General features: G+C 36.7%; 1 protein-coding gene across 1 annotated transcript in view; it reads right to left on the bottom strand.

Annotated features, from left to right (window-relative positions):
- Positions 1-19,783, bottom strand: part of LOC131165493 (uncharacterized) — a 77,205-nt gene that overhangs the window by 42,389 nt on the left and 15,033 nt on the right. Inside the window, exons 8-11 of the mRNA XM_058123357.1 lie at positions 7,619-7,814; positions 7,293-7,438; positions 7,045-7,219; positions 6,825-6,878 (exon numbers count right to left, since the gene is read on the bottom strand). Of these exons, the coding sequence (XP_057979340.1) occupies positions 6,825-6,878; positions 7,045-7,219; positions 7,293-7,438; positions 7,619-7,814 (571 nt within the window). The remainder of the gene's footprint in view (positions 1-6,824; positions 6,879-7,044; positions 7,220-7,292; positions 7,439-7,618; positions 7,815-19,783) is intronic.

Here is a 19,783-nt window from a genome sequence, read left to right as displayed (position 1 = left end):
ACTAAAAAGAATTCTAGAAATATTTTCTGGTGGCTTAGATGCACAGACGAATTTGCTCACATTATTTTCCATGAGTTTACCTTCATTCGCAATAGCTTTTAAAACTGTTATTGCTCTCGGCACACTGCATTCATTATCAATTGAGGCAGGTCTATATATTTCTGCATAGGGCTCCAATGTAGGCACATTTCCTTTTGCATATATTTTTCTATTTCTCTTGATACAATTCCTTTTACTTTCAAAGAAAAAATTATATAATCCAAAGCCACCAGTTTTAACAAACAAGTTCAAAAAACTCATTTTCTCTCACAATTTTTGTATGAAATTATAAAACATGAGGATAAACAATACGATAAACAATCTCCAAAGAATTCAGTACCATCATCCAAAGACATGTTACACAAAAGGGTTCATATTATTCGTCTAAGAAATGTGAATTCAAAACAAAATGTTGCAATATCAACCTACTTGTATCAAATTCAATTATTGGATTTCAATTGATCTACATTCAACCTATAAAAATAATATATATATATATATATATATATATATAATTTTCTTACTGTTGATTACCACTCTACCTAAAAACTGAAGCTATTATGTTGAGAGTCAACGCTGTATATTAAACTCCCTGGCATGTGCAGCCCGACAGCATGTGTAGAGATAAAAAAACAAGAAATAACACCCATTAGATGAAATACTTTTTAAACACCACATAATAAATGCGAGCAACAAGACTAGAACCCAGGACCTCCAAGTAATCAGCTCTGGTACCTGTTAGATTACCACTTTACCTAAAAGCTTAAGCTATTAAGTGGTGGCCAACAGTGTATATCAAGCTTTAACAGTTATAAACAAACTCTTATTACCTTGCAGTAAATTTTTTGGTTTTCATTGGATTTGGTGCCAACAAAGACAGAACAGTTATTTTACTTGAACTCAACTTGGCTCGTTTACCATTTAATTCTGTTATGCATTCAAATTTTCTTCACTTCTAAATTACACAACGGGAAACATTTAATAATACATAACTAAGTTTTTTTCATTCTCATTATATCAGTAATATATATTATATGCAGAATTGTGAATGTATTAAAAGTGTAAAATATTGTGTTGAACAAATATAACTTTGATTACTTTTAAAAATACCTGCAATTATATATGCCTATGATCTAAAAGATACTATTCATGCATACCCCTTTCAAACTACCTTAAATTATATATGCCTATCTCATATCAACCTACTATATCAATATATGCTTGTCCTATAACAGTTCAATTCTCCAACTCTGGATTCCCTTGATTTTCTTATATTTGCAACAGCTATCCTATTTGACTTCTTTATTATGTAAGAAGTATAAACATAAATATCTCTATTATCAAATATTTATTGTCCTTAGACTTACATTGTGAATTGTGGTGAAAAAGCATAGTTGTTAGAATCTTACAATTTACGATTTGATTGATATGACTCATATCAATTCCATGCCAAATTGATTCAAATCTTACTAGCGAATCTAAAAAAATCTGAATCATTGCCAAATCTATCAATTCACCTTATGAATCTATCGACTAAATCTGAATCTATTGATTCACACAATTATGGACCTATCATATCATAACAAACCCAACTAGTTTAAAACCCCAAAGACAACATTATTTTCCTTTTTATTGCTCTTATGTTTACACGATTTCCTTCCATTACTTGTTTATGTTAGTTTTGTGCTTAGAAGGAAGAGAAAATAGAACTTCAGTTCATATGTTGCCTTCACAAAGCCATTCTTCACTCTATGAGTATAGTGTTTTGCCATTAAGAAGAAGGCTCACCAACTAAGGTGGTACTCATATCTTGTTGTATTGCTAATATTCAAAAGTTAGATTTTTTAGTAGTTTGTTCAATTATTATTAAGAAGAAGGCTCACCAACTAAGGTGGTACTCATGTTTCATTGTGTTGCTAAGATTCAAAAGTTCGTTTTTTTAGTAGTCTGTTCGAACATTCACATTTTTTGTAAGTTAAATATTTTTTTCTTTTTAATCCATTATAGAATATGCATGAAATATTGTTTGTCAAAATTGATGATAGACACCAAAAGTTCAATTTTTTATTATTTTACTTGATTCCTTCCCTTGAACAGAATAAAGTTCATTATCTTATTAATATATCCTAACTCATTCTCTTACTTTTCATTTGTTTAGGGAAAGCATACACATTAAATATGATATTTTTATTATCAAAATTTAAATGTACTATTTTGCTTCTTGTTTGTATTTTTTTTTTTTTTTTTGGATAATAAAAGAAAGTATATTACATGGGGAAAAAAAGTTACAACGTGCAGAGACAAGGAGTCCACGAAAACAAACAGAGAAAAAAAAAAGAAAAACAAAAAAACCAAAGATCGCACCAAAAAATTAACCAAGAAAACCCCTTTTCAGACCCTTTCCATCATAAATTACCGTACTCTTCAAATTTGCTGATTCTCTTTGACCCTTCAATTGACAACTTTTGCCACCATCCAAGCAAACCTCCTTTCTCCAATATCACTCAACTTTAAATCCAGCTTATCCAAATGATCTTGAGCTTCTAAATCTTCCTTAGGAATTTCCTCCACAAAGACTAGGCAATATTCCATCCTTGCGCTGCAAATTGTTGACTGAACCATCATTTTCAAAAATAGACTCCCTCCAAACCTTCCAACAGGACAAGATGAACGTAAGATAAATCCCCTACTTCATCGCATGAATCAGAAGCATACCCATATTGTTTCCGAATCTCATCCAACGATAACCCATTAACCCCCCACCAAAATCAAATTCACTCAAACCAATCACTCTCCGACTTCAAAATATACCCCCATTTCTTAACCACCTCCTCTTTCCTTTACCCATTGCTGCACCCGACCTCCTTCTTTTTAAGTGAGTCTTCCACTATGCTAAGTTCTCTTTTAGAGTCTCTCCTTAAAAGCCTTGTTCCTGTCACGCCAGAATGTTCTCTCTTCTGACAAACACCTTCCTCATCTTGGTGCCAATACGAGCTACCTTACGGCAAGCATACACCTTACTACCCTCAAATCTATCAAAATTCGGAAACAAGATATCATCAATCTCCCCCATTATTGCTCCTGGATTTTTACATCTTGTCTCCCCATTTTTTTAACACTCTTCCAACCCTGTTACATTTTTAATAACACGGTCTAATTCTAGCTCCGAACTATTAATAATCTGTGTATGTACCAAAGTTTTGATCAGCCTGACATGAAGTTTGGAGTGCTGGACTCTGAACATGAAGTTTAACTTCCTCCTTCCCACTGCTCATTTCCTGAGCTCTAAGGACTGAAATTTGGTCCTTCCCATTCTTGAAATCCAGCCCTGACTTGTCTGATTTCCCATTTCCCTGTCCAGCATCCTGACCTTTGCCATTTACCTTTTGAATAGAACCCAAGAATGAGGACCTCCCTCGTTAGAGCCCAACTTAGATGAACCTAAGTCTTGGGCTTGCTCAAGTAAATGGCCCAATTTAGATTTAAAACAAAAAAAAGAAACATGCCTCTTATCAATTAGTTGAGCCAAGTCTAAAACAAGAATCATACCTCCCGGCCCATGTCTCTTTGCTCTCTCCCCCCTGAATGCAGCCCTAGCAGCCTCTGAAATGAACAACTCCTCAGTTGGAACCCTAGCTACCTTTTCAGGCAAATCCGACTGGTTGACAAAGATTGCAACCTTCAGAGGCTGTTGACTGTTTGACGACTGGTTCACTATGGTTGGTTTCAGCAGATTAATGGCAACTGCTGCTAACTGCAGAAGCTCGGCCTTATTCATCTGAACTACACCGCCACACCTACAACATCTATCCTTCTTAATGGCCGCCAGAACTCAATCTCCACAGAGGACTTGACGATTGCAACCCTAGCCTCCATCTATATTACCTTCCAGCACGACCTGCCTCCACGGTCTGAAACATGGATGACCATTTGCAAACATTGCACCCAAATCTTTTCGTAACTCCTTCACCAAGTTGTAGAAAACACTTGCGAAGCTTCTCTATCTCTCACCTTTTGCGCGGCCAGGAACACAGAAAATCTCCTATAATTCCAACCCAACCCTAACTCCAGGAACTTTCCCACCTTCGTCCACCTAAGTGACAGCCAATAGTTTGTAATACCCTTGCAAAAACTCTGAAAACCCCTCTCCATCCAACTCAAAAATCCTTCGACAAACCACGAAACAGCCGCTTCCAATAACCTAACCCATTCATTACGAATATCATTCTTCTCGACCACAAGCATAGATGATCTCCCCTCACCCTTCTCTAGGCACAGATCAAATAATTTTTCTTTGATCTGAATTGCTTAGCTCATCATAACCTAAACCAATCTTCATCACAGCAAATGCACGTGGGGAGGAGAGGAATAGTATCACAAGGGGGAGAGAGAGGGAGAGAGAGAGAGAGAGAGACAAATAGGGCCATCTTACTGTAGCTTGTTGTTTGTATATCAATATATGCATGTCATTAGAATTGATTTTGGAAATTTTACTGAATCTTACAATTCAATTCTTGATTCCCGATTCCCAAAATTGGAATACTATTCGGATCTCAATTTGACAACTATGTGAAAAATTAAGTCTAAACTAAATTTAATGAGACTATAATGTTGTGTTGATAAACTACGCTACATAGTTATATTACCAATTATAATGCCAAGAGATTGGAGGGCAACCAAAGAAGATTCATTTGGGGAAACACAGGTTAGGTTTTCAAATATCATCTTGTTAAATGAGGAATGGTTAACCAACCTTTACAGAAGGGCGGCCTTGGCCTTGGCCTTGGCTTTGGAGATTCATAATAGAGAAGAATCGCTTCCAAAGGGAATGTAATTGCTGTCAGAATGGCCTCCATCATAATGGTTGGACCTCAAAAGTTTCAAAGGAAGCTGACAGTTCAGGTGTTTGGAGATATAATAGAAAAGGAAGGGAGATTTTCATCCCTCTCATCTACTTTCAAGTGGGGAATGGAGAGGATGTGTTCTTATGGAATGATATTTGGTGAGGCAAGTCCCAACTTAGATCCTCTTTCCCTTTCATCTCCAGATTTGAATACGACAAAGATGCCCTTACTAGCCAACACAGGGAACTGACCAGTCAAAGCATTGTTTGGGATATTCCTATGAATAAGAATGCTTCCAATTGGGAACTTGATACTCTGGCAGATTTTTTCAGTAGTCTCTACAGGAATCATAGTCAGGTTATTTCTGATGAGCCCAAATGGGCTTTGAGGAAAGAAGGGAACCTCAACCATCAGCTCTTTCTACAAACACTTGAGTTCCCCAGTTGAGAGCAGCACTAGCTTCCCTTGGAAGCTGATTTGGAAAATGGCAGCCCCTTCAAAGGTTTCCTTTTTCACATGGGAAGCTACTCTTGGAAGAATCCTTACCATGGACAATCTTCAGAAAAAAGGTTTCTCTCTTGTCAATAGATGCTTTTGATGCCTGGAGCAGGAGGAATCCTTCTACATTGTTCATGGACCAAGAAATTATGGAACTTAGCCATCTCCATTGTAAATCAATAGTGGGTCCGTGCACCTACAGTGGCAGATGAACTGTGGACTTGGAAAGGGATCAAATCAAATAAGGAAGAAGATCTCTCTCCCTCATCCCCCTTGCTATTTTTTGCACGGTGTGGAGAGAGAGGAACAGAAAAGCCTTCAAAGGAACTATTTCTCGTATTCAGTCTGTTGGGGAACTATTTTCTTGACACTTTTCAGCAAGGGATGTTTCTCTCTTATTGTTTTCTCTTGTTTTCCCTTTGTTCTTTGGTGCCTCTTGATGCCTCTTTTCAGCATATTTTCTCTATACTGATCAAATATAAAATAAATACTATTTCAATATTCTGATAATATTCAAAGTTTATTCCATTATATATTATATCCCTCCACATCCATGTACCCAAAAAAACGTATTCATAGTACATAGTTAGTACTCTAATTTATAATAAAGTTAATTCTATCAAAGTATTAGCATCATAAGCCAAAGCTGAACTATACTTGACAGTTATCAGATAACATATAATAAAATAAAATAGTCTTCCTATGAAATTTTTAAAGGTGTCATAATTGTATTTCTGAAAAGAAAAAAATAATTATTACATAATAATATAACAAGAAAATATTAAAATTTTAAATATTAAAATATATATGTATAAACAAAATGCAATTAAAAACTTTATCCGACGGGGTCAATTTCAACTTGCTCCCTGTATTGGACACTAAACAATTATGGAACAAAATATTACTTTTTGTGTTGTGTTTATCATTTTTTTAACATTATTTCTAGTTTCTACTGTATATCCATTCATAAAATGAAATATCCACTGATACGTTGCACATCACTTGCATATGAAAAATTTACTAGCTACTCTTAAATGAGCAAAAAACACAAATTGAAGACAATTACTTGCAACTTGTAGCTTCATAAAGCAGGCAAAATATACTCAAGATTAACAAATAAATAATGAAGTTTGTATCTTCATCAAACATAATCCAGATAATATCAAATAAAACCAGTAACTGTTCCTCTTACATTGGAGTCCAGGATGACATCTTAAAGTACAAAAACCCATAGTAGTTTATCAGCAATCTCAAAAAAGCACCTATATGAACAAATTAATTATGCATCATCGCATCAGCCTATCCTGGTGCCCCAAGCCCTGGCAGGTGGTAAAGGGTTGGAGAGGGATAAGGGAGATTCAGCTTTTAAATCTAACTAATCACAAAAAGCATCGTTCTATCCTGGTCAAAAGAATAAATGAATAACTTGAAATACATACGCACCTGCAAGAAGTCCTCTTGCTTAAAAGGGTCAGCACCTGGAGATGGATACCAAACCTGTAATGAAAAGCTTCCAACCAGAATCTATATCAGACAAGTAAAATATGAAGGAATCCTCAAGATGAATATTAAAGCCAAAGAAAACTAGTAGTATTTTGTCAAAAAGAAAAAAGAAAAAAGAAAAAAAATACAATAAAGAGTACGAACTATACAAGTAGGTTACCTGCATTCCTCGGTGGCCATAATCTAACCATGAAACTTCCTCAATAAGATTTGTTTTTTCCCTTGATTGGCCACAGGTAACCCAAAACAATTCAACAGAGTCAGTGAGCTCTCGTTCATGTCCATCATCCAAATCAAGTAGTGAAAGCTCCCCATTTGTTCTTAGTACCAAACACCTAGAAAAACATGCACACTCATAAGCATGCAGTGGACAGAAAGTTTGACTAATCATCTTGACGGATAACACACCTAGATGGCTCCCTGGGCAACAAGCCCAATGAAGATGAGGTATGATTCTTTGATACGTGCTGTCTTGGAATCTGATCAGGGATAAACCGCATTGCTGCAGGATGGCTTTTTGCAGTCATGATGGAGAGCTCTCGTACTGTAGAAAGCTGTTTGTCATTTTATCACTTAAAAATGCATGAAGAATAATGATCCATTACAGTATCCTCACTCAGAGTGAAACTTGAAAGTTCAAGAATTTGCAAATAACAAAAAATAAAATAAAAATAGTTCCAGTTCACCACTCCAATGAAATCATATAAGAATTATAATTGAAAACATCTCGTTACCTGCAAATCTGGAGTACTAGAAGGCGTTAAATCACCAGATAATGTCGCGTGGTATATATGGACATCAAATGGTCGGTAAGTGACAAGTATATAATCTTGATAAATGTCCATCACCATTGGCTTAGCAAGCAATTGTTTCTGGCAAAGTAGTGAGCTCTGGTCAAGATGATATCTTGGATAAAATAATAATTCATACCTGCAATGGATCAATTATGTAATTATGCCAACCTCTACTGATAAAACAAGCTACAGAACAGACATTTTATGATACACAATCCACATAAGGACTGCACCTTCAAAACATTCTATATAAAACTGCCCTGTAGAATTTGAACTTTCCTGTTACAACAAACATTAGAAATTCAGAGCCTCCGCTCGCACATTTCTCACATCGGTTATATTCACATAGATGCTTTCTCTTATGCATAAACATAAATCAGTTCAGAGCCTCCACTCGCACATTTCTCACATCAGTCATATTCGCATAGATGCTGTCTATGATGCATAAACATAAATCAATTTGGTCAACAAAATTGCCTGTTAAGTGCATCCTAACAAACGGTGGACGGGCCACATACTCTGTGGAGGCAATTGCCATCAGTCAACAGAAACTTTTACAATCATGTGGCTTATTTATATTCTTTTAACATAGTTGTAAACCTTTATAAATAAAGCATTGTCCCCACTCAAGTTGACAAAAATCCTTGTAATTTTTTCATATAACAAAATTTTACAGTAAATGAAGATGCAGTGAAGGGTCTTAGGAAGGGCATTTGAAGAAGTTGTCTCAATCTATTAGTGTTTCTTTATTTTAATTTTCATATATTTAATAACAATGATCATATAATTGAATAAGATGCTTGAAAAATGATTGCTCAATCACATACTCTGAAAGGGATGCAGTTGACAGCATCAATAATGGATTAATTGTATAGTACATACATTTAAAACAAGAAAAAAAGTCAAAGACCATAACAAGATTTATTTGTTTTAGAATGATTGTGATTTTTTTATCCCAATTTTTTATTCTAATTACTATGTTTTGAACAACTATGTTACTGTAGTTATGCAGTGTTACAGCTGTCTTTTTTTTTTTTTTTGATAAAAAAAGTTTTGATTAAAAAAGAAGCTATATTAGATAGAAAGAAGGGAAGATACAACGCACGGGGACAAGGAGTCCACCAAATAAAAACAAGAAAACCCCCAAAGAAATACAAAAAGGAAAAAACAAAAACAAATAACACAAGATCACAAAATAACAACAGACAATGTTAACCAAGGAAACCCCTTTTCAACCTCTTCCCATCATAATTTACCAAGCTCTTCAAATTCACTAATTCCCTTTGATCCTTCATCTTTTGACTTTTGCCACCATCCATGTGCACTTCATTTCCTCCAAAATCAGTCAAATTTAAGTCTATTTTATCCAGCAGATCTTGAGCTTCCAAGTCCTCCTTAGGAATCTCCTCCTTGGATGTAAGCAAAATTCCATCCCTTCGCTGTAAATTGTTAACCAAACCATCATATCAAAAATAGAAACCCCCTCAAGTCCTTCCAATTGAGGGTGGATGGGCATAAGACAAATCCCCTATCTATTCACAACAACCTGAAACAACCCATTTTGTTCTCAAATCTCATCCAACAACAGTCCCCCACCACAATCAAACTCACTAATATCATCACTTTCTGGATCTGAAAAATCCCCCCATTTCTGTCCCTCTTTTACTTTACTTACCCCATTACTACACGCACACTCCTTCTAGCATGAGAATCTTCCACTAGAATAAGCTCTCCTTTAGAATCTCTCTTTAATCTCCTTCAGAATCTCTCTTTAATAGCTTTGCCACTGACTCGCCAGATTTTTCTCTCTTATCTTCAAACACCTTAGTCATCTCAGCACCCATACAAGCTGCCCTACCTACAAGCATAAACCTTGTTTCCCTCAAATTTTCCATAATTAATACAAGAAAATCAGATTTCCTCCCCCCAAAAGCAACTTCTAATTTTTTATCTTTCCCACATAACTTGTCAATCCGTCTTCAAAACTTGTTGCATTTTTAACACCACAATCTTGTTTAGAATCTTCTCTGCTGCTGACCTGAGTTTGTTCCAAAACTTGATTAATTCGACTCATAATTTGAAAATATGCCCAGTACTTGGCTTCCAGGTCCTAGGAACAGTATTTTGGGCCTGCCCGTTATTAGTTCCCAGCAAGGAAATACCTGGATCACTATTGCCCAAAACATAAGCCTGACTACCGCCAAGGCTCATCTGCATAAAGCCCAAAGGATGAGAACCTCCCTTCCACATTAAAGCCCAAATCAGACTTTCCTGAAAATTGAGCCTAATCAAATAATTGGCCCAATCTATTAAACAAAAAAAGATTTATCTTCTTCTTCTATTATTTAGGCGTTGGTCCAAGACCAGAAATATCACCCGGCCCATTCCTCTTGACAATCACCTCCCCAAATAGCGAACACAGCGCTAACTGCATCTGAGAGGATTGCTGCTCCTGCCGAAGCCCAATCTTCTTTGCCATTCTAATCAAACAATTCGGATCTGTGATGGATCCTGACTTCAAAAAATCAGGATCCTTCAACTGCAACACAACTCCACACCGAGAACATTGATCTTCTCTCCCAACCACCATACCCTGACTCCACAATCAGGGACAAGTCGAGTCATCTACAACTACAGCTTCAGATTCCTTCAGAAATTCCTTCGCAATATCACAGAAATCACTCGTGAAGTTTCGCCACCCCTCACCCTTTGTACCACCAAGAATGAACATTGAAAATTTCCTTCCTTTCCATCCCAACCCCAATTCCATAAGTTCCACCTTCATCCACCAAATCGACATCCAATACTGTGTGATACCCTTGCAAATACTCCGATATCTCCTTTTCATCCGACCAAACACGGACAACCCATCAGCAAACCTCTTTGGAAAACCTAACCCCTCTATAACGCACCACGTTATTCTCAACCACGAGCAAAGAAGATATCTCTCCAACCTTGCCCAAGTGCAAATCAAAAGATTTTCCTTTGATCTGGATCGACCGATTCAAAATAGCCTACAGCATAAGACTCCATATCTCCATAAGCTCGAGAGGGTGAGAGGATCGTATTTTGAGAGGGGAAAGGGAGGAGAGAGAGATTTCGTCAATTTTTTTTTTACTGTTGTGTAAGTAAACATGAGTTAGTGTGTTAGTAAGGGTAATATAATCATTGTAATATCATTGTGATAACGCCTTCCATTTTGCCCAATTCCTCAACATGGTATCAGAGCAAGATCTGACCCACACCTAAGTGCATAGCTGCCGCTAAACCAATCCCTACATAGATCACAATCCTACACAAACCTGCCACTGTAGAAGGATCATCTGCATCACCAAAGCTCAGAAGCAGGTTGAGCAGTTGCCGGAAAAATCCTGGACACTATTGTACTTTTCAAAACCTCTAGAAACCCTTCATATTTAGCAAATTCAATGGCATAATAAGCCACAACACCTACCGATATGCTAGCCTACAAAATTTCACACCCAGAGAAGCCACCACATGCCAGCTGAAATCCGGCAGCTCCTACTCCACGCAATGACGCATGCCTGCCATTTTTTTTTTTTGTCCAAAGATCTCAAATTAATAGTTGCTCATGTGCGATAACTGGAGGAATGATTGTCAGGTACTGCACAAAGCTGCTTGTCAATGTTTATTCAGTTTATTGGGGCCTGAAACAATGGGGTTCGCAGTGTTTGTGATTCTTTCAAGTTGTTTATCTAGTTCATCATGTGTTTGTGGTTTGCTCTTGTTGTCAAAGGATGTGTATGTTAGGATGGAATCACTCGTTTGGGTGAACAGCATACAATATCAATCTCAGAGGAGTATTCAAGGTTCCTACAATATCATCACCAAATCCCACTAGTATGCCTCGGTCATCAGTCACTTTTTATACCATATCTATCTCAGAGGAAGAGTATTCAAAATTCCGACAGTATCAGGCATCCTAACAAGCATATCATCACATTGCATCAAAAAGGTAATCTTCCAATCTACATGTTGTCTAGTTATCTCTCCCGCTAGTCCTTGGGTATCAACTCTGCCACTACTAAGAATATGACAGGTGTAGCCAACTTCTTTTCTGCCCTCTATAGCATTCAAAAACTACCTCAAGTTACCTTGTTGATGGGTCCACCACTAAATTATGGGGATAGAGACAGTAAATCACACTCCATTCATCTCTCTTTCTTCTTTTTTGTACATTCCTAACACCCCCCCCCCCCCTCTCTTTCAATCTCATGTCTATTCATAAGATTACAAAGTAACAAAGGGCATTTCAAGAGGTGGAAAACATTTTCCATCTTCCATTTTTAGTTTTACAAAAAAACATATAGAAATTTCAACTTATTTTTTAGTTTTTCAAGATTCATATTAAAAAGGTAGAAAATAAAGAGTTTGTACAGTTGTGCAAAATAATTCTTAATTTTGTATTTCTAGATTTCAAAATAATTACAAAAAAGACAACTTGTTTTTCAATTTTTCAAAAATTATATATAAGGTAGTATTCGGGATAATGAATTTTGGGCCTTGGATTTGGATTTGTGTCGATTTGGAAGAAACTCAATACAATTTTACACTATATTTCATCATAATTCACACAAATCAAAGTCCAAGATCCAAATTTCTTGCTCCCAAACATAAAGAAATCTAGAAAAATAGCAAAAATATGTTTTCCAACGTTTCTATATAAATTTAGAAAGTTTTCTGTTTTCAAGATTCATATTAAAAATGTAGAAAATAAAGAGTTTGTTTAGTTGTGCAAAATAACTTTTAATTTTGTATTTCTAGATTTCAAAATAATTACAAAAAAAAACAACTTGTTTTTCAATTTTTCAAAGATCTTATAAGGTAGTATCTGGGATAATGAATTTGGGCCTTGGATTTGGATTTGGGTGGATTTGGAAGAAACTCAATACAATTTCATACTATATTTCGTCATAATTCACACAAATCAAAGTCCAAGATCCAAATTTCTTGCTCCCAAACATAGAGAAATCTATAAAAATAACGAAAAGATGTTCTACAATGTTTCTATATAAATTTAGAAAATTAGAAAACAAGGTGGCATTTTTTGTGATTATTTGAAAAATTAAAAATTAAAAATAAAACTATTTTCACAAGCAAAATCTGCCAAAGCCTTTTGTTGTTCATTTTTATTATAGAAATGTTGTAAAATTATAAAATTAGCTAACTTTTTCACAATTCTTTGGAAAACTAAATTAGAAAATGGAAAACAGACCCTAAATTGTTCTATAACCTTTTTTAATTTTGTTGTTATTCAAGATCTAAAAACAAAGAGGATGATTGGCACAAGACATGAAGTTGGTGGACTTTACTACTTTGAGTTGCACTCTCCTCCTATTCTCTACAGTGCTACCGCTACACCACTTCAAATCCATTTCCATCTTGGTTATCAGTTAGTGGACAACTTAGAATAGCTAGCATCCACTTCTGAGTTTTGGGTCTAGTCTTGAGTGAGAATCTTGTTAGTAGCGAAAGATCATCTTGTTCACCTTATTTCCCGAGTCAATAAATAGGGAGTCAACCCTTTCATGTTAATCCATTTTGATGTTTGGGGTTCTAGATATGTCACATAAGGTTAGGTTCTAATATTTTGTTACATTTTTCAATGACTACTCAAGGATGACTTGCATGTATTTATGAAAGACGTTGTTTGATATCTTTTGTGCCTTCCGTTCTCAAAGAAAGACTCAACTTAATATGTACCTATATGAATAACTCTAGTATGATCCATTAGTATGTGTGCCCACACTCAACAACAAAATGCAATTGCAAAGCAAAAAAACAAACGTTCTCTCTGTCACTCGAACCCTATTGTATCAAAAGAATGTCCCCGAAGTTTTTTGAAGTGCTGCCATGCTCACTGCTTGCTCACTCATCAATTAAATTCCATCCTCTGTCCTTGATAGTAGAATCCCATGCTCAATTATCTTCCTAAAGGCCCCTTTTTTTATCAAGAAAGAAAATTTATTACATAAAAATTGGGCATCAAGAACATGCCAATCAAGTACCGAAAAGACTAACAAGAACAATACATCATTCACTAAAGTACATCCAAGATATCAAGAATAACAGAGAAGTCCCTCTCAAGCATCCCATTATGCCAACTAGAGATCATAGAAATCTAGTCATCCATGACAGCCCGTAAAGAAGAGGTCGTCCCATTGAAATCCCTTTTGTTCCTTTCTTTCCAAACCACCCAAAAAATAGCAAGGGGAGTAAGGGGAAGAGCTCTCGTTTTTAATTTGTTGGAGCGGATTCTTTTCCAAGCCCAGATCTCACCCTCAACCAAAGCTACAATGACCCTTTTTTTTTTAGCCATGGAAATGGCCAAGCTCAAGGAGATTCCTAGTCCAAGGGCAGCAAAGAAGGACATAATCCACAAATTTCGCTTCCTCAAGACACAAGAAAGACCTATTCACAACAGAGAAGCCTTTTATTTGAAGATTGTCAAGGGTGAGAATTTTCCCTAGAGCAGCCTCCCAAGTGAAAAAAGAAACCCTAGAAGGGCCTACCGTTTTCCAAACCGCTTTCCAAGGAAAAGAGTTGATGCACTCCACTGGGCAGCTAAGATGATGTAACAAAACTTGACTATGAAAGTTCCCTCACTCAAATACCACTTGGGTTTATTAAAGGAGGCCTAGCTCTAAACATTGTAAAGGTTGCTGTAAAAATTTATCAAAGTATCAACTATCAATTTCCCAATCAAAACATTCCTGATCAAGGGAACGTTCCAAATGGTCCCATAGATTGAGCATTCCTAGTGATGGAAAATGAAGGCATTTTTTATCGTAGACACCTTTGTTGTCACTTCCTCCTCGTGTATTTGGTTGTGTCCTTTTGTCCAGTAGTTAAGTCCAAGAATGGATCAGTTGGATCCTCATACCATCAAATGTATTTTTCTAGGCTATTCTTGTAGACAAAAGGGATATTGAAATTAATAGCCCTACTTTACATCAATTATTTGCGAGTCCCTTCCTATGCCTAGCCCTAACCTATTATCTCTTCCAAGTCCTCCTACATCTTCACCTAGTTTGAGTCCTCCTTGTTGCTTGGACCATCACAATTTGCAGGTCTACACAAGGCGACTCAAAATAGGAGCTTCTACTTTTACGCCTCTAATTTCCTCATTAGAAGATCCTATTTCCCAAGATATTGATCTTCCTATAGCTATTCGGAAAGGTAAAAGCACTTGTACCCAACATCCAATCTCTAATTTTTTCTATTATGATTTCTTGTCACCCTCATACTACTATTGCGTTAGCACTCTTGTCTTCAATTGCTCCACCAAAATCTATTTCTAAAGCCCTATCCCATTCTTGGGGGAGGACTACAATGGTTGAAGTGATGCATGTACTACAAGATGATAATACTTCGGAATTGGTACATCTTCCTCAAAATAAGTTTGTGGCTGGTTGTCGCTAGGTGTATACTATGAAGTCAATCAACATGGTTATGTGGCTCACCTTGTTGCTAAGGGATACATTCAAGTGTATGATTTTGATTATTCTAACATATTTCTCCCCAGTCACTAAACTTGCCTCAATTCATGTGTTTATCTCCTTAACCACCATGTGTCATTGACCTCTGCATCAGCCAGATGTGAAGAATGTCTTCCTTCATAAGGAAAGTCTATATGGAGCAACCACCTAGATTCGTTGCACCAGGGAGGGAATCACAATTAGCATGTTGGATGAAGAACTCTTTGACATTCTAAAGGGGTCACCAAGAGCATGGTTTGGTACTTTGGTTAATTCAGTGTTGTACTACTTGAGCGTAATGCGCAGTAGATCACTCTGTATTTTATCGTTATACTCTTCCAGTAGGATTCTGCTGATTGTGTTAGTGGTTGATATTGTCTTTATTGGTGATGATGATCGAGGTATCCAACACATAACAAAGTTTCTACAAACTAGATTTCACACCAAGGATTTTTTTTTTTTATAAGTAATAAGTTTATTGATATCAAAATGAACACCAAATACACAAGGAGTGTACATGGGGTAAACAAATCAAAAACAGAAATTACAAGAATCTAGTAACTCAAAAACAGAAGAAAATGATTGGTTTCACGAAGCAGCCAACCAATCCATCAAAGTTGTAAAGAAAAATAGCTTCAGGTCTGAAATGGGTTTTTCCTTATCTTCAAAACACCTACTATTTCTCTCCCTCCAAAGACACCACAATAAACAATGAGGAACTATCAACCAAATAAACTCATTTCGATAACAACCAAATCTTCCTTGCCAACATGCTAGAAGTCCCACTACAGATTGAGGCATAACCCAGCTCACTCCAAACAAATCCAACACCATAACCCACAAGTCCATTGCAACCAGACAATGAATAAAAAGATGATCAACCGTCTCATTATTACACTTGCACATGTAGCACCAATCCAATATCCAAACCTTTCTTTTTTGTAAATTGTCAATCGTTAAGCATTTCCCTAAAGCAGCAGTCCAAACGAAAAAGCTACTCTAGATGGAATTTTCTGTTTCCAAATATTTTTCCAAGGAAAGCCACAATCTTTGGAGCCCATTAAAATACCATAATAACCTTTAACCAAGAAGCCCTTCTCTCAATCAGATTTCCAGCACATCTTATCCTCACCGAACCCCTTCACCGATGCACCATATATGGTATCCATAAAACCAGTCAAGGCTTCTAATTCCCGAAGATGCATACCCCTAAAGAAACTTACATCCCAAAACAAGACTCCATTTTCAAACTTCATAAGCTCAGCCACACTAGCTTCTTTATCTCGGCAAAATCTATACATATCAGGATAGCTGACTGCAAGAGACGTCTCACCACACCAATGGTCTAGCCAAAATTTCACCTTAGACCCATTTCCAATATCATATAGAACGTGGCCAGAAAAAAAGGCCATCCCTAACTAATATTTTTCCACAAGCCAACACCATGTGGACCATTAACAGGCCTAGAACACCAACAACCCCATTCACAGCCATATTTCACCTCTATCACTTGCCTCCAAAAAGCAGCCTTCTTCATCCCAAATCTCCATAACTACTTCCCAAGCAAAGCTTCATTAAACTGTCTTACCTTCCTTATCCCCAAGCCACCCAAAGAAATGGGAGAGCAAACATGATCCCATTTAACCAAATGGAATTTTGGTTCATCACCAATGCCAGCCCATAAAAAATTCCTTTGAAGTTTCTCAATACGGTTAGCCACAGCAGCAGGAATAAGAAATAAAGATAGAAAGTAAGTGGGTAAATTAGATAGAGTGCTTTTATTTCACGTGACTCTACCTCCCTTAGATAAGTACAAAAGTTTCCACCCTGCTAACCTTCATTCTATCTTCTCCAAAATTGGGTTCCATATTGTCTTATCCTAGAATTTGGCTCCCAAAGGAAAACCCAAATATTTCACAGGAAGATTACCTTGTTTACAGCCAAGGACGTGCAAGAATAAGTCAAAATTAAACACCGTACCAGCAGGAAACAACTCTACTTGCCCAAATTTATCTTTAAACCAGAGACCGCCTCAAACCACATAAGAATCACACGGAGAAGCAAAATCTGATCCAGATCAGCATCACAAAAAATTAGAGTATCATCCGCAAAGAGAAGATGAGACACCACCAAAACTCTTCCCTCTATACGCCCCACACCAAAGCCTGACATATGACCATCATGGACAGCTTTATCTAACATTCTCCTCAGGGCTTCCATAACCAAGACAAACAACAAAGGAGACAATGGGTCACCTTGTCTTAACCCCCTAAAGCTCTCAAAAAACCCACAAGGAGTGCCATTTATCAGAATGGAGAAACGAACTGTAGATATACAAAAGAAAATCCACCGCCTCATTTGGCAGAGAACCCAACCTGTTCTAGTAACTTCATAAGAAAACCCCAATTTGCATGATCAAAAGCCTCCTTAACATCTAATTTGCAAAGTAGCACTGGCACCCCAATTTTCAATCTACTATCAAGGCATTCATTAGCAATAAGTACAGGGTCAAGAATCTGCCTGTTCCTCACAAAAGCATTCTGTGAAATTGAAATTATATCTTCCATAACCATGTGACGTCTGGTGGCTAAGACCTTAGCAATGATCTTATAAACCCCCCCAAGAAGACTAATAGGGCAAAAATCCTTTACTTCAATTGCTTCATTTTTTTTAGGAATGAGAGTGATGAAAGTAGCATTCAGGCTTTTCTCAAACTGGCCTTTAGCAAAAAAATGATGGAACACAGCCATAAGGTCAGGTTTGAGAATCCCCCAGCAAGCTTGGAAGAAAGCCATTGTAAATCCATCTGGTCCAAGCAATTTATCACCATTAAAATTTTGTATGATATCAAAAATTCCTGCCTCCTCAAATGGTCTATCTAGCCAATCTGCATCATCACCAGATATTGTTGGAAATACTAAGACTTCTGGGAATGATCGACTAACTTGTTGCTCAGAGTATAAATTCATGAAAAATTGAGTGATGTAATCAGCAATCATACCTTGATCGGACGACAAGGCACCATCAACCACAAGGCTCTCAATACCATTATTTCTTCTATTAGGGTCCTTTGAAATACTTCTTGGGTATAAAAGTATCCAAATCTCATATGGGGAATTTCTTGTCACGAAGGAAGTTCTAGATAGGAAGTTCTAGATCTTTTAGATGAGACTAAGTAGTTAGGATCCAAACCTTGTCAGATTACCGCTTTACTAAAAGCTTAAGTTGATAGATTGTGGGCCAGCAATGTATATCAAGCTTTAACACGACCCTGCACATGCAGCCTGACAGCATATGGAGAGATAAACACATAATAGTTAACACCCATTCCACGGAACACAATAATTTTTTAAACACCACATAACAAACATGGGCAATGAGACTAGAACCTAGGACCTCCTAGTAACTAGCTCTAATACCATGTTACACTACCACTATACCTAAAAGCTTAAGTTGCTAGGTTGTAGGCAAACAATGTATATCAAGCTTTAACAGATACAAATAGAAAATTAGTGTCAGATGTGGGTGATTTGTTGGCTGACCCTCGAAGACACCGGAGACTTGTTGAGAAGTTGAATTATCTCACTATTACTTGACATGAAATACCTTTTGCAACAAGAGTTGTGAGGCAACTTCTTGATTCTCCAAGAACAAGTAACCAAGATGCAAGCATCTTGAGATACCTCAAAGTGCACTGGGGAGAGGCCTCTTATATCAATATTGGGGCCACACTTATATTCAAGCAATACAAATACAAATTGAGTTGGGTCACTTACCGACAAAAGATACACAACTGGGTATTGTGTTTTTGGACGGTGGTAACTTGGTATCCAATAAGTAAGAAACAAACAATGTTGGCCTAGTCAAGTGTTGAGTCAAAGTATTCCGCCATGGCCCACAGTACATGTGAGCTTATTTGGCTAAAAAACAAGCCAAACGAACTTGATTTTCCATGTTCTTGGCCTATGGAGTTGATGTGTGACAAACAAGTTGCTCTTCATGTTGCCACTAACCCAGCCATTCATAAGCAAATGAAATACATTGAAGTTGATTGTCACTTAGTTTAAGAAAAACTTGTGTGGAAGCTCATTATAATGACTCATGTGAAGTCTGAACTCCAACTTGCTGATTTTTCACTAAAGCCTTGGGAGGCGCTCGGGTTAAATCCATTTGTAAAGAGTTAGGAGCATATGATATCTATGGTTCACCCTGAGGGGGAGTGTTAGTGGTTATTGTGGTTACTTAGCGTTATTGCTGTGTTATTGCTGTGTTAGTAAATGTGGGTTAGTAAGGGCAATACGGTCATTGTCATGTACTTGGCATATATTATAAATAGAGGGACAGACCTATCATTATGATGAGGTCTTCTATTTTACCCAATTCCTCAACAAAATAGATGATTAAGTTCGTGTGTTTATGATTTTTGATATTCCATTTTACATTAAAAAAAAGTCTTTAATACACTAGTGGCAAATCCACTAATTAAAGGACTTCACCAGTCAATAGATCTTATATTCTTCCAATTTACATTCCATTAGCACACTCTTTTAATCAACTAGATTACTTACCATGAGAAAATTCACTTCATTATTCTTTCTCGTAAATA

The sequence above is a fragment of the Malania oleifera genome, chromosome 10 (genome assembly GCF_029873635.1).
Source record: "Malania oleifera isolate guangnan ecotype guangnan chromosome 10, ASM2987363v1, whole genome shotgun sequence".
In the NCBI taxonomy this organism is placed as follows: domain Eukaryota; kingdom Viridiplantae; phylum Streptophyta; class Magnoliopsida; order Santalales; family Ximeniaceae; genus Malania; species Malania oleifera.
Note: the sequence above shows the minus strand (reverse complement) of the source record. Positions and strands in the feature narration are given on the sequence as shown.